The 15,128-nt window shown below is 31.5% G+C and overlaps 1 protein-coding gene across 4 annotated transcripts in view; it reads right to left on the bottom strand.

Moving 5' to 3' along the window:
• The window catches only part of LOC134691269 (exocyst complex component 3-like), a 32,433-nt gene that overhangs the window by 12,131 nt on the left and 5,174 nt on the right, over positions 1–15,128 (bottom strand). For all 4 annotated transcript variants that reach the window (XM_063551688.1, XM_063551686.1, XM_063551689.1 and 1 more), the window contains exons 2-13: positions 13,334–13,431; positions 12,645–12,701; positions 11,926–12,038; positions 10,280–10,370; positions 9,079–9,185; positions 7,638–7,719; positions 6,653–6,801; positions 5,337–5,450; positions 4,796–4,901; positions 3,941–4,024; positions 2,411–2,484; positions 1,439–1,534 (exon numbers count right to left, since the gene is read on the bottom strand). In XM_063551688.1, coding sequence (XP_063407758.1) covers positions 1,439–1,534; positions 2,411–2,484; positions 3,941–4,024; positions 4,796–4,901; positions 5,337–5,450; positions 6,653–6,801; positions 7,638–7,719; positions 9,079–9,185; positions 10,280–10,370; positions 11,926–12,038; positions 12,645–12,701; positions 13,334–13,420 — 1,160 coding nt within the window. In that variant the 5' untranslated portion in view covers positions 13,421–13,431. The remainder of the gene's footprint in view (positions 1–1,438; positions 1,535–2,410; positions 2,485–3,940; positions 4,025–4,795; positions 4,902–5,336; positions 5,451–6,652; positions 6,802–7,637; positions 7,720–9,078; positions 9,186–10,279; positions 10,371–11,925; positions 12,039–12,644; positions 12,702–13,333; positions 13,432–15,128) is intronic.

The following is a 15,128-nucleotide window of genomic DNA, read 5'->3' as shown; positions in this document are numbered from 1 at the left end:
ATATATAAGTTTCCAATTGTTTGTAACTGACAGATGGTTTATCAATCTGATTGTATGTGTCTCCAAACTTTATGACAATAATTCAAAGCAAATGAAGAGAGCCCGCCTGATGTAGGTCATACCTGGAACATGTGTTGGGTGAAAGGAAATAACAACATGTGTTGGGTGAAGGGAAATAACAACATGTGTTGTGTGTAGGCAAATAACAACATGTGTTGGGTGAAGGGAAATAACAACATGTGTTGGGTGAAGGGAAATAACAACATGTGTTGGGTGAAGGGAAATAACAACATGTGTTGGGTGAAGGGAAATAACAACATGTGTTGGGTGAAGGCAAATAACAACATGTGTTGGGTGTAGGCAAATAACAACATGTGTTGGGTGAAGGGAAATAACAACATGTGTTGGGTGAAGGGAAATAACAACATGTGTTGGGTGAAGGGAAATAACAACATGTGTTGGGTGAAGGGAAATAACAACATGTGTTGGGTGAAGGGAAATAACAACATGTGTTGGGTGAAGGAAAATAACAACATGTGTTGGGTGAAGGGAAATAACAACATGTGTTGTGTGTAGGCAAATAAAAACATGTGTTGGGTGTAGGCAAATAACAACATGTTATTTTTTATATCCATAGAATAATTGGTCAAGAATAATGTTTATCATCCAGGTTCAATATTTTTTTTAAAGCAATGTAACATTTTAAGAACTGATTCATGCAATTTAAATAAAAAAATTTCTGAAGTTTGCTTGTCATGTTTTGGAATTTTTGTCCGATTTTTCGAAATCCTCTGTTTTTATCCATTTGAACCACCTTAAAAAAATTGCCCATTGACCCCCATTTTTCTTTTTATAAATCTTTTACGTACTATATAATGATTAGCCATCTGTCAAAGTCTTATAAAAATTTAATTATTTTTAATTGTTTTTGAGAACTTAAACTTGTCAATGATAAAGCTATGAAAAGTCAAGAGAATATTTTCCTGCCAACATTTCAATGGCTTATATCACTAAAACAAGCACATTGACCTTTTTATTTTTTCCTTTATTAATCCCTATCAATATAAACTATGTTTTAAAAATTTAATTATTTTGAAACTGAGAAGCAAACTCCCTTAACATTAAACAGGGCGGATCCAGCCATTTTTAAACAGGGGTAGAGGCGTGTTCCAACCATTTGTCTCAATTCAAAAGCATTGATCAATAAATAAAGGGAAATCTTACCCCTATATTAAATACTTCATTGGAATATCACACCCGTAGCCAGGGTGGGGGGGGGGAGTTCGGACGAATCCCCCCTTGAAAACAAATAAGCACTGTTAAAGTCAATGTTCTGTTCGAATCGTGACTGTTAAAGTCGAGTTTGTGAGTCCAACAAACCCCCCCCCTTGGAAATTGCTGGCTATGGGCCTGAATATTGAGAGTGTGTGAAACTTACTGATTTTGTAATTCATCTATGACATTGTTCTTTAACAGCGGTCCAAGCTCTGATACATCTATATTTAGATCAGGATGTCCCATCAAATCTGGAGAACTGAAATCAAAAATTATATTTTTTCAACTATATTTTCAAACTACATTTTATATGAAATTATATTTATTGAATAATTTACTGAAAAATTGTAATGATGGGGATGTTCTTATTCACAGAGGAATCGATTGAGGACAGCAGATCTTGTATTATGGATTTAATTTACAGTTCGTGTGTTCTAACTGATATGTTTGACTCATTGACAGCTCATCGTGAAGGGCATAAAGAGAATGCCTATTTTCAATGTGGCTGTAAAGTCAGCAAAATTTTTGCTGAGCTGAAAATACAAAAGGATACACTCATATGCCAGTATAACGCTTGTCATTACAGTTGATTACATTGAGTGTGTATGTACAGTTAATAGCTTTGGGTAGCTTGCCTGCTAGCTGAACTGTGAAGTCATTATTAGGTAAGCTAAACTACCCTCCTTTAAGAGTAGACTAGTCCGACACTGTTCAGCTGGCAAGCAAGCTAACTAAAAATATTACCTTTATCTACACACTCAATGCAATCAGCTGTAAATCAAATGTTGTTTTTTGTGTTTAATGAAAATCTGCATTAGCTAATACCATTGTATAAGGAACACTTTTGGAATTAAAAAATGTACAAAACACCATTTTTTTTTAATGTTGACATGTTGTGCTATATTGTACTATACATATTTAACCTATAATGGTTTACATTTACAAATTGTGACTTGGATTGAGAGTTGTCTCATTGGCACTCAAACCAGAGATTTTTTTTTCTTATATTCTTATATCTATATATTTTTACAATCGCATCAAAATAGCTCTATCATTAAATCAAATTCTTTTGAAATCTTTAATTGGCTAAGAAACTACCATATCTCTCTGAATATACATGTATAATCCCACTTACTTGTAATTATTAACCCATGAAAGAAGGGTAACAAATTCATTTCCTTCTAATCCTTCCCGTATCATTTCTTCAAGCTGAAAAGTATATATATATGAAAAAAATATTTCTTAGACAAAGATTACAATCTGTTACTTGTTTTAACCTATGTACACTCTGTAAACTGTGTGTCACAAATACAATTCAAGAATACAATCTTGTTTGTAATTTTAACATCTATCCTTCTGTGTTAGTTTTCAAGACAATAGGGGAAAAGGAGTAGGTTCAGTAAGACCCCTTTTTGGCCCCAAATATAGCAGTTTTACAAAATTGTTTACATGTAAACTTTTAGTAATTTTTTGAAAGGTATAATGTTTCTCCTACATAAATATAGGCTTATTTTTCCTCAGATGAACTTGAAATTTGAGGCCAAAACTGGCCCTTACCTACTCCTTTAAAACACCTATAAATGATATGTCCTGCTTTTGTCATTATGATATTAAATGCTGAAATTAAAAAAGCAATACGGCAACATGTAAGTTATATAAAAATATCAATCTCAAAAGACATTGATTGAGGTGGCGGGGCCAAAACATTTCATGGAAATGAGATGAACCAGTATTAATACGACTGAATACCAAATATCATTGACCTGTCTCTGGTAGTTCCCCATAAACTGACCCAGTGATATTGTTGGCTTTTTTCTAAACTACCTCTACCCTTTTTTAATGGGAAAATGTGCATGATTTTTATCAAATTGGGAAATTTATAATTAACCATAAATTTGACCACAACTTCAATTTACAGACCCCCTTTCAAGAGTAAAACCCTGCTTTGAAATAAGACCCCTTTTTTGCTAGTGATGATACATAAATAGACCCTAAAATCTGCAATTTTAAGCATAAAAAATTCATGCACAATTACTACTGAGACTGCACTGTTTGGGGAAAAAAGTTGTCTTTTTGGAAATAATAATAAGCCATTTTTTTTCAAATTGGGATTTTTCTCCAGGGGAAAAAGCCTTTATTCTCCATAATTTTAAGGCAAACAATATCACTGTGACCTAACCACAAACTAATACTAATACATGTAAACCAAGTCAAAGTTTCAAACCAACAGACCATGACAGAATGGGGCAGAGCAAAACTAATCTAAATGGAAATGAGTTGTGCCAACAATAATACAACTACATACCAAATATCATGAAACTACCATTAGTGGTTCCCTATAAACTGACCTAATAACAAACTCATAGGTGGATCCAGGGGGGTTGGGATTGGGGTGGTGTCAAAATTTGTTTGATTATATAGGGAATTAATGAAGCACGACTGGACATTCACTATCTGTAATGAACCCAAGTGACCTCTGCAGAACTATGTGAACATTTTCGTATATCCCAAGACTTAATTTTACATATATCAAAATGTAATGAACACCATGCTTTTTTGAAAGAGGGGCAAACAGAATCAATACAAAAGTCAACAATCAAATGTGTACAAACTGTTGTTGGGTTGCTGTCATACTTTTTAACTCTTTTTTCCCTATCATACTTACATGTTCAGCGAGAGCTTTGTGGTACATATTTACATATGTTTTCACTATGTTGTAATCTGGCGGGAAAATAGGTGGCAACATTGTCTGCAAAATAACAAAATAAAGCTTTCAAATCGTCGTTTCAGAATCTTATGCATTTTGGGTATATAAGTGAACACAAAAACATTATGATTGGTTTAAAACTTACTAACTAATGGAAATTGAACCAATGGCTTAATGTTATTTTCATTTTGGTGTACTAATAATGAGATAACCCATAGTCCTGTAGATTCTGAAACAGTGATTTGTTGGGCACAAGATTGTTTGAAATTGTTAGCATTGGATATCACTTAATACAGCACAAGACTGTTGTATATATTTAGAGAATAAGAGGTAAAGTGGAATGGATGCACTGAAGCATGAAAACTAATGACAACATTGGCTTTTAAACATAATTAAAATTAAGTAATAAAAAAAACATTTAATGAAGAAATGAAGAAATTAAATGGTAAATTCAGTTAAAACAAGCTTCAACCATTTCCAGTTATGATGTCAAAACCACACATACTAGTGGTCAAATTCAGACTTTTGACTAAGTTTTGGAAGGTCTTGATTCATACAATATTGGCCACTAGTATGTGCAGTAATGATATCATAACCTAGAGTGGACAAGACATCTAAAATAAATTTTAACAGTAAATACCAGTATTTTTATACTTTCAAATCTATCAAGCAGAAATAAAATTGATCTGTTAATTTTTTTGTTAAATCAGATCTGTCTTTGACCATTACAGACATGTATGGTGAAAGTAAAATAATAAAAAAAAAGTTTATTCTCAAAAATTAAATTCATGACCATAGAAACAATTGCCATACCACAACTACTCTTAGATCATCCACCATTATTTGTCTTGTCAGTTCTAGATGTCTAACCAACCACATCTTGTTTTTATCTCGGTCTTCTAACTGGTTCCCTTCTATTCTGAAATTAGAAAAAGGTAACAGTTATATGGAATTACAAATAAAGTAAAAATCAAATAAGTTTTACACTTAAAATTTGGGGCTGTCCACTTAGTTCAATAATATCTCATATTGTTTCTCTAAATATTTTGAATAATACAAATCATTATAGAAATCTGTAACAACAGAATTGCAATCAAAACCTCAACAAGAATGTGTCCCAAGTAAACAAATGCCCCATCCACACTATCATTTTCTATGTTTAGTGGACCGTGAAATTAGGGTAAATAAAATAAGAAATATCATATCACTTCAACTTCATCAAAAACGACCTAGTTTAACACCACAGACCAAACAACATAATGCCAAAAAATGGGGCATACAAATCTGTTATTGTTCATAACAGTTTCTTAATGGTCACTAAAATTGATGATTTTCATGAAAATTTATTACTTACTTGTTAGAAATACAATCTTCTAGAATTTCAAAGCATTTCTTTCGCCATTTCTTAGGTCTGCCTGGTGGCATAAAACCAGACTGTTGTTTTCTTTCTTCAACAGCTACATCCATTCTGTAAACACAAAAAAATTTGATTAATACCATATAAATAGGATCATTATCAACAATAATTTGTTTAAATTCTATATATAGTGAAATCTGTTTAACCAAACTCTTGGGGACATAAGATTTTGTTTGGTTTTGGCCGATCTTCGGTTTTATCAGGTTCACAATGAATACAATTTGATATGACGGTGCTTAAGAACTTGTTTAGTTTATACAGGTTTTTGATTAATGCAGGGTTCCGTTTAGTCAGGTTTCACTGTAACTGATAAAGGTCATGAATAAAATGAAGTTAAATTTGACACATTAAGTGTAAGTTAAACTCAACACTTTTAACCAAAGTGAAGTTCGACACTAAATTCTGAGCTAACTTCAAACTTAAATCCAAGTATTATGTGCTGATTTCATTATCTTGTTTTGATTGGAGGTCATCTAGTTGGTAGCTGCACTCTGCAGGTATTGTATTTAAGGTGGTACCCAACACCTTGACAAAAATTTATTTGGCTCTTTACTTTTCATAAGTTTTTTTTACAAAATACTTACTTTGACCCTTTGACAACAATATAAAAATTTCAAAAAATTTGAACCAACCAATTTGTCAGAGAAATTACACTGGTTATATAGTAGTTTGACAAACACTAATTTTGATCATTGAGAAGTTTAATATTCCCTTAAAAACACAACGTAATTAAACATTTAGCTGATTTTATAGAGTTATCTCCCTGTAGTGTTAGGTACCACCTTAAGGACATATTGTCTAGAAGTGTGTGTGCCCTTGTAAAACTGGTTTAAACCCACCACAGTTTGTACCTGTACTAACAAGCAGCTTTGTTGATTGTCTTTGTATATTGATTCAATTAGTCTTTTCAGAATCTAATGCATCCTGGGTAATATTTTCAAAAGTGTACACCAAAACATCGTCATTGGTTAAAAATGTCATAAACAATGGACCAATGATGTGACATTATTATCATTTTGGGGTACGAACAATGAAATTACCCATGATTCTTTGGATTCTGAAAAGACTATTTTTTGTGGTCTGTTGTACTAAGTCATAATTTGACAATTCCTGTTATTCCTTTATAAGTATAAAACATTTAAATCATATCACACAGTCAGAGGATCAATCTTGAAATTGAAAATGGTGAAGCTGCATAGAAAACATCCCAAGGTCACCAATGGTTATTGTTTAAATTATTGTTGTCATTCTACCTTTCTTCTCTCTCTACGATTCTTAATGCTGTAACAATCAGTGTTGGTTCCCTGCGTACTGAACTCAGTGTCCTCTGTATTATTACCCATAACTGTTTACCAAGAGACTCTGACAAATGAACCACATCTTTGAAATATTTCTCCAGTGTCTGTAAACAAAATTGTAGAAATTTCATTTTAATACTGTTTTGAAAATTAAAACTTTAATCTATCTGCAAATGGTAACAAATTAAATAATCATATAATAAATAGAACAAGAATGTGTCCAAAGTACATGGATGCCCCACTGGCACTATCATTTTCCATGTTCCATGGACCGTGCAATTGGGGTCAAAAGTCTAATTTGGCTTTAAAATTAGAAATATCATATCATAAGCATCAAGTGTACTAAGTTGCAAGTTGATTGGACTTCAGGTTCATCAAAAACTACCTTGACCAAAAACTTTAACCTGAAAATCCTAGTTTCATTTTATATGTTCAGTTAACCGTGAAATTGGGGTCAAAAGTCTAATTTGGCTTTAAAATTAGAAAGATCATATCATAAGCAACAAGTGTACTACGTTTCAAGTTGATTGGACTTCATCTTCATCAAAAACTACCTTGACCAAAAACTTTAACCTGGGGAAAAAACGAACAGACGGAGCCACAGACCAGAAAACATAATGCCCGTATACTATTGTAGGTGGGGCATAAAAATGCGGGTTCAGACAGAAAATAACTATGTTGCAAGTATTATTATGGGAGCCTTACTTGAAATTCATTTTATTCAAAAGTCAGAGCGATCTGAAAATCTCTTTTATATTACTAGTTACCACTCTAACTTGTATTTATCTGACAAACATTCAACGAATAACATATATTCAATAGGCTTTGTATACAGATTGGAAAACCTACGAAATCATATATCCACGAATATGCTTTCAGCAATCCACAAAAAAAATTGATACCCACGAAAATAAATGAATCCACAGTATGTAGGACTTACTGAGTTATCTGTTGGACTTTGTTGAGGTTGTTTAAATAACTCAAACATCAATTCATCCCTGGCTGATTCTAAATCTGTTAAGCTAAAACACAAATAAATAAACAATACTTACAATAAAAAAGTTTATTATTACTAGTACAGGCAACTTATTATGAAGTAGAGTTGTCTCCCTTAGACACCAAGAAATGTTTTATTGATACACATGAGAAATTAATATTTTCCTTAGCTTCATTGCTTTCAGATATAAGAAGATGTGGTATGTGAGCCAATGAGACAACTCCTCACCAAAGAGAATGTTTTTAAAGGTGCCTGTCTTTATTGTTGTCTTTTTTATAGATTGAAATCTAAATTTCATGGACAGTTAAAATATCATTTGCCTGGTTTTTCTTTTTCAGGATACAACCTTTTTTACCAGTTCCTAGAAACCAAATTTTTCAATGTCAAAAAAGTAAATGCAAAGTAACTCAATTAGACCTAAAATAAAATATTGTTTGTTTCCCCAATCCTCATCGACCCTGCAAAAAAAACGGTCAGACTTGTAAAATTTTAATGTCAAAACTAAGTCAAAAATTATTTTATTCATTTTCAATTTTCAGGCTTGCCAGATCAACGGATATTGTTCCAGCATTTTGGAAAAATAAAATTATTTCCCTACCCATCTATCTAGTTCTGGCTTGGCAGGGTTGGGATTGGGGGAAAAAACCAATTAATTAATTTATGCCTTATATATGTCAATATCACATACATTAAGAGGACTGGTACCTCATAGCCTGTAACTTAGCATAATTCTAATGAAACATACAGATAATTTAATAACCGAACACCAGGACAATTTAGAGATTGACATATTGAATTCATTAGATATAAGAAGATGTGGTATGATTGCCGATGAGACAACTCTCCATCCAAGTAACAATTATAAAAGTAACCCATTATAGGTCAAGGTACGGCCTTCATACAGAGCATTGGCCCTCTTGGACATTGAACAGTAAGCTATAAAGGGCCCAAAAAATTACTTGTGTAAAACCATTCAAACAGGAAAACCAACATTAATAAGCATTAAAGACAACAGTACTTTTACCTCTGGTTTGTTCTCTGAATTTTGTCTGTTGTTGTTTAAGGTGCATGTGGTACCTAACACTTTAACTAAAAATGAATTTTGCTCGTTTAATTTTCTAAAAATTTTGACAAAGTATTTACTTTGACCCTTTGACAAAAATATAAAAAAATTTGAACCAACCGTTTTATCAGAAAAATTACACTGGTTATATAGCAGTTTGACAAACACTTATTTTGATCATTTAGAAGCTTAATATTCCCTTATGAACACTATGTCATTAAAACGTTCTGCTGATTTTTACATCTCCCTGTAGTGTTAGGTACCACCTTAATATCTGACTTTATATAAAGGCAATCTCATAAAGTGCTGCCCCCTACTTACTGTTTATGTGCCTGCAGGAGTTTTCCTTCGTTTATCAATTCTTGTGTTTTTCTAACACTCTCTGGTACTGTGAAAATATGCTTTAAATTCTCCATTGCAGCAGCAAGCTGAAAAGTTTGGAAATTGAATAATTATGCCTATTCATTTTGTTGTAATTAATTTATATTCTTTATTATAATAACTCCAGGGAAGATAATTTGAAATTTTTAAACTAGATGTGTCAAAGCAACATGAATGGCCCGTCTCATAAAGTTGAAAAATCTGCAATTTGAAAAACACATGTGGACACAAACATGATGGTTGTCTCACATATCAAAAATCAGCTCAAAATCTGGTGACGTGTAGAATAATGTCCATATAACTGTGATTTTCAACAATTTTCAAAGTTGAAAAACCTTAAATTTGGCATAATATTAGCGGAGCGGTACGAAACTTAAACTTGATCTGTAACTCATCATGGTTAGCTTACATACCATAAATCAGCCAAATATCTGAGAGCATTTAGAAAAAAACTCTGTACAATAGTTTGTTGCGGAATGACTGAATGACAGATTTACAGATTTATAACCGAATTACGGAATGACGGACAAGGGTAAAACTATATGGCACTGACAACTTCGTTCTGGGGCCATAAAAAGAAAACAAAATCCATGTCAAGGAATTATCAGATCATTGTCCCTTATCTTAAAGTTTAAAAGATTTCCCCCAATTCCATACTATTTTTATATTCTTTCTAAAATTCACAGCTTATATCTTTTTAACTTTTACAAAATTTCCTACATTTCTAAACCCTTTCCAAATTCTCTACAATTTTCAAAATTCCTTCCATATATTTGTGACAATTTCTTCACTCTATATTTAAATTGAGAATGGAAAAAGGGTATGTGACAAAGAAAATACAACCCAACCAAAGAGCAGAAAACATTGATTCTATATTTTTACATCCAAGGGGGTCGCATTGGGGGGTTACGATCCCGGATCTCACTGACTGTTTTTATCAAATTCCTGTATCCCACTTACACTTTGTACGTAAGCAATTCTCATTTTTTGTCATTTCCCAGGTCCCGTTGGACCTCATTTCCCTTTTTTACGACACAATAGTTTGACTTTCACGTGTTACGCTTACACAAAATCGACCAATCCCGCGTCAGGCTTAGACCCCAATGAGACCCACATCCAACTACTAGTTTTGACCACCTACCTGACAAAACCTAGAATTTTCTGTGTTGACTTGTATCAGTTTATTTTGGATAGGCTGGATTGACTTATAGGTTTCTTCTACTTCATCCAAACTGGAAAATAAAATATTAATTAATAAAAATTTGCATGTTAGAATTACGATTTGTTGTCAAATTAGTTTTTTAACAACAGATAAAAAAAGCACAGTTAATTCAGAGCTTACCATATGGTTTGGATGGTTTCCATTCTTTCTGAATTTATGAATTTAACAAATGGTGATATATCAATGTCCTTTTTGGTAACCTGTGATTAAGAGTTGCTGTATGGTAAATTTACTTTGAATTTTTGAAATCCTAAAGGCTTTTCTATCTCAGGAATAGCTGCTTTTGGAAAAACTTTTAGGAATTTTTGGTCCTCAATGCTCTTCAACTAGGTCCTTTATTTAGTCCTCTTAACTTTTTTTTATTCAAGCATCACTAATGAGCCTTTTGTAGATGAAAAATGCTTCTGGTTCAAATACAAAATTTCTATCCAGGTATATATGATGAGTTTATGTTATCACTTATCTCATAAAAAAATTCGACATGAGTTAGATAAAGATTGGATTACCTCCCTTTATTCATTTTTACACAAATATACGTTTGCAAATTTTTGTTTCCTCAATGTATTTCTCAATATATAAATAAAAAATAAAATAAAACAGGTTTTCAAAAATTATTATTTATGTACACATAAATATCTTGAGGTTAACTTTTGACTCTGACAGAACAAGAACAGTTTTATTTGCTTTGTTGAGTTGCTTTTTCTTCTATGTACATCCCACATCTCCTTTTATTCTTATTTATTCATGTTTGTCAATGATGAGGTTGATATTTTTAAATTGTTTACTGGGTTCAACACATATATATATATATGTAATACAAATCAGGTATTTTCTTTTACTCATAGGTAATAAAGAAAAAAATTCACATTGAAATAGAAATAATTTATTTGACATAAAATCAAATTAAATTATTGACATGAGATATAACTGTAGGCGATAGAAATGAATCCAATTTTTGGATTTTTTTCTAACCTTTCCAGCAGAGTTGTCTTCACATAACTTTTAGTCTCACTTTTTTTTATATTAAATGTGAAAATCCCTTTGACATATTTTTTTTTTATAGAGACTTGGTATAATTGCCAATGAGAAACCTATCCACCAAAGTTCAAATAAAGTGGAGGCAAACATGTATGGGGGTGTACAACATTCAACAATGAGAAAAAACCCTGCTGACTAATAGTAGGTTATACAGAGCCCTTACATGAAAAATATGAAAAAATTGAATTGAGAAATATTCATCAAGTATAGCAGGTTATTTTTTAGCGGGTGTAAAATTTCACGATTTTCATTCCAAAAGATATACAAAATATTTTGGCGGTTATTATTTTGGCGGATTCGATACTTTTATCAATAACTTTGCATGTACACTTTTAAATAGGTAAAATTATTTTTGCAATTTTGTTCTATCTGCGAAAATAAGCGAAAATTTACACCCCACGAAAATAACTGCTATACATGAAATAATAACAATTTTTGAACCACAGACCCCTGATTTGGGACAGGCACATCAAGAATGTGGCGGGTTAGACATGTGTAGATGTGTGTCTGGCTATACAACTGTTTACCTTTGTTTAATTTCATAGACATCTTGTAAAGCACTCTGCAGCTGGTTCAGTCCTGTCCTTACTCCATCTAACTGTGACTGTACAGCTGTTTTCAGCATAGTGTCAACAGAAGCCTATAACAAAAACAAAAAATGTACAAAAAATAGTAAGAATGAGTAATCTCCCCTTTATATCACTGAAACTTTTCAATCCTGTTTTAATACTTTCTTTTTAGATTGTGACAGAAATGCTATTTTGTCATACAGTGTACTATATGACTATCTGTATGATCCTTATATGACTGAATAATTGAGGATATTGGTAAATAACAACAAAAATGAGTTGTCTCCCTTACTTAAAAAACTTTAAAGGAGATTTATTACTGGAAACTTTATATTACAAATAGATTAGAAGTAATTTCATGCAAGATCCATTTCCTTTCCTAGCTACAAAAACATATTTTTTTAAAAAGTATTTAGATGTGATAATCAATAAATTAAAATAAATTAGGAAATCGTTTTATTTAGGAAAGAAGAACAAACATGTTAACATGGGAAATACATTCCATTGATGTATTTCATGTTATCCAATTAAAAAAACAAAATCATTTTCAGACTTATATATAGATGCTTCAAATTTACCAAAATGATATTTTTAGATGCAGAGCTTACTAACAACCATTTAGATTAAATGTTCTTTTAATTACTTTTTCAAACTTGAGACAGGAATTGAAAACATACCTTTTTTCTCATAATTCTTCTTTTATACTGGTCTACTTTTTCCAATTGGTCTGGTCTCTGAAAAAATAGCCCAATGCATACAAAACAAACACATCTGACAAAATAACAGTACAAATAGGTATGTAGAGACTTTTAGAAATTAATATTTTGTACTGAAAGCGTTTTCTCCAGCCATGGCCTTATAAATTACATTTTTTATTGTGTTAATGGTACATGTATAAATAATAATCTGAATAAATTTCCTAATACAAATGTATCCTTGTTTAAGTGTTGTAATTTTCAAGGAAACGGTGCTATTTCAAAATTCTCTGAGCAAAACTTGTGCATTGACATTAAATGAAAGTTCAACCCCTTTCAGTACAACTTAAGTATATGCAGAGTTGTCTAAAATTTGTATGCATCATCAGTGAAAATCCACAGTTTGTTAATGTAATTTATTCATGTTTCTCGTTTCTCGTTTTTTTATATAGATTAGACCGTTGGTTTTCCCGTTTGAATGATTTTACACTAGTAATTTTGGGGCCCTTTATAGCTTGTTGTTCGGTGTGAGCCAAGGCTCTGTGTTGAAGGCTGTACATTGACCTATAATGGTTTACTTTTATAAATTGTTACTTGGATGGAGAGTTGTCTCATTGGCACTTACACCGCATCTTCCTATATCTATTTTCAGCAAAATGAACAGCACAAACCTGAAGAAGATTAGATATATGTTTAGAGGCATTTTCTTTAGCCTCTGCTTCCATTCTTCCCAGATCTAATGGCGCTGGTAAACTCATTGTGAAGAGACCTGAAAATAGAATTTATATGTATTAAATTATCAATACTCTATCCATGGTGTGGTTCATAAGTGTTTTTTTGATTTTTATATAGACATGATAGATTAACATGATTAAGTCTTTGTTTTTTCCTGTTTGAATGGTTTTACACTAGACAATTTTGGGATCCTTTTTAGCTTGTTGTTTGGAATGAGCAAATGCTCCGAGCCTACTTTGACTTGTGATGATTTTTCTTTTACTTGTGACCTGGATGGAGAATTTTCTCATTGGAACTCCTTCCATATCTTCTTATATGTATATAGACCAAATTGAAAATTAATTTGAAAGATTTTTAAAAATAAAAAGATGAGGTATTGATTGAAATTGTAACAATTCTCTACCAAAGTTGATTTATGTATATGTACATGTATACATTGTACATTTGTTAACTTGTACAATGTATATGTTTAATGTGGATTCATTATTATTTGTTGGATACCAATTTTCGTGGCTTTCGTGAGTACAGGTGAACGACGAAATTAAATGTTCAACCAATAACAAAATTTCTATAGGCTTATATGCAGATTTTGTCAAAACCACGAAATTAAATATCCACGAACATGCAAGTTTTCTGTAATCCACGAAAAATGGTACCCACGAAAATAAATGAATCCACAGTAAGCAGGTAAGTAAATACATATTCATTCATATATATACATGTAAATGTTAAATAGTTATATAGGTTCTAAAAATAGCAATCATTCAATCTATAGAGGTTCTGACATGTAGTTACATTTTAATGATTTGTACTGAATTAAAACTGAATTAAAATTACATAACAACATATGTGTGTATTATATTTAATTTATGCATTTGTTGTAACATATATTTGTATTATATTTAATTTATGCATTTGTTGTAACTACTGATAACATGAGAATTAGTTCAAGTGAGGGAAAAGATTTTAGAAATAGGTTGTACTATATATAGGTACTATGAGAATCCTGGAATTGAATACATACAAGGCTTGAAGCTGCATGATATTTTTACAGCCACCATGGGCTCATGGTTATTTGAAGTTGACCCTGTGGTTTAATTACTATGAAATACTTATTTTTGTTTTTAACCTGACAACAACAAAGGAGTAGGTTCAGTAAGACCCCCTTTTGACCCCAAATTATAGCAGTTTTACAAAATTGTTAAAATGTAAAATGTTAGTTATTTATCGAAAGAAGAATGTTTCTGCTACATAAATAGTGGTTGTTTTTCACAAGACAATGCACATATATCGTGTACTAGCATCATTAAGTCATTTAAATTACTGAAATCTTTACAATTTTAGCATTTTAGTTAAATTTTAGACAGTTTATGTCTTAAATGAATGTGGCCGCATTTGTGTTCATTCACAATATTGAAATGTAAGTTGTATTTGATGATAAAACATAACATAAGTAAAGGTTGAGGATGAACACATGCAGCCACTTTCATTTTTAACAAAAACCATCTGAAAAGTGACATTTTTTGGCATATTTGATACATTTTGCATATTTAAGCTAGAATTAGAGCGTTTTAAAATCTGTAAATCAGTTAAAATCTTTCACATAAACTAATTGAACCAACTGAAATACACTTAAATGTTTAAAAAGTGGCTAAAATCTTATGTCAGATGAAATTGAAATTTGAGGAGCAATATACATACATGAACATTAATATAAAACATGTTTAAGTT

Source organism: Mytilus trossulus, chromosome 11 (assembly GCF_036588685.1).
Source record: "Mytilus trossulus isolate FHL-02 chromosome 11, PNRI_Mtr1.1.1.hap1, whole genome shotgun sequence".
In the NCBI taxonomy this organism is placed as follows: Eukaryota; Metazoa; Mollusca; class Bivalvia; order Mytilida; family Mytilidae; genus Mytilus; species Mytilus trossulus.
This window is presented reverse-complemented; position numbering and strand designations above follow the sequence as displayed.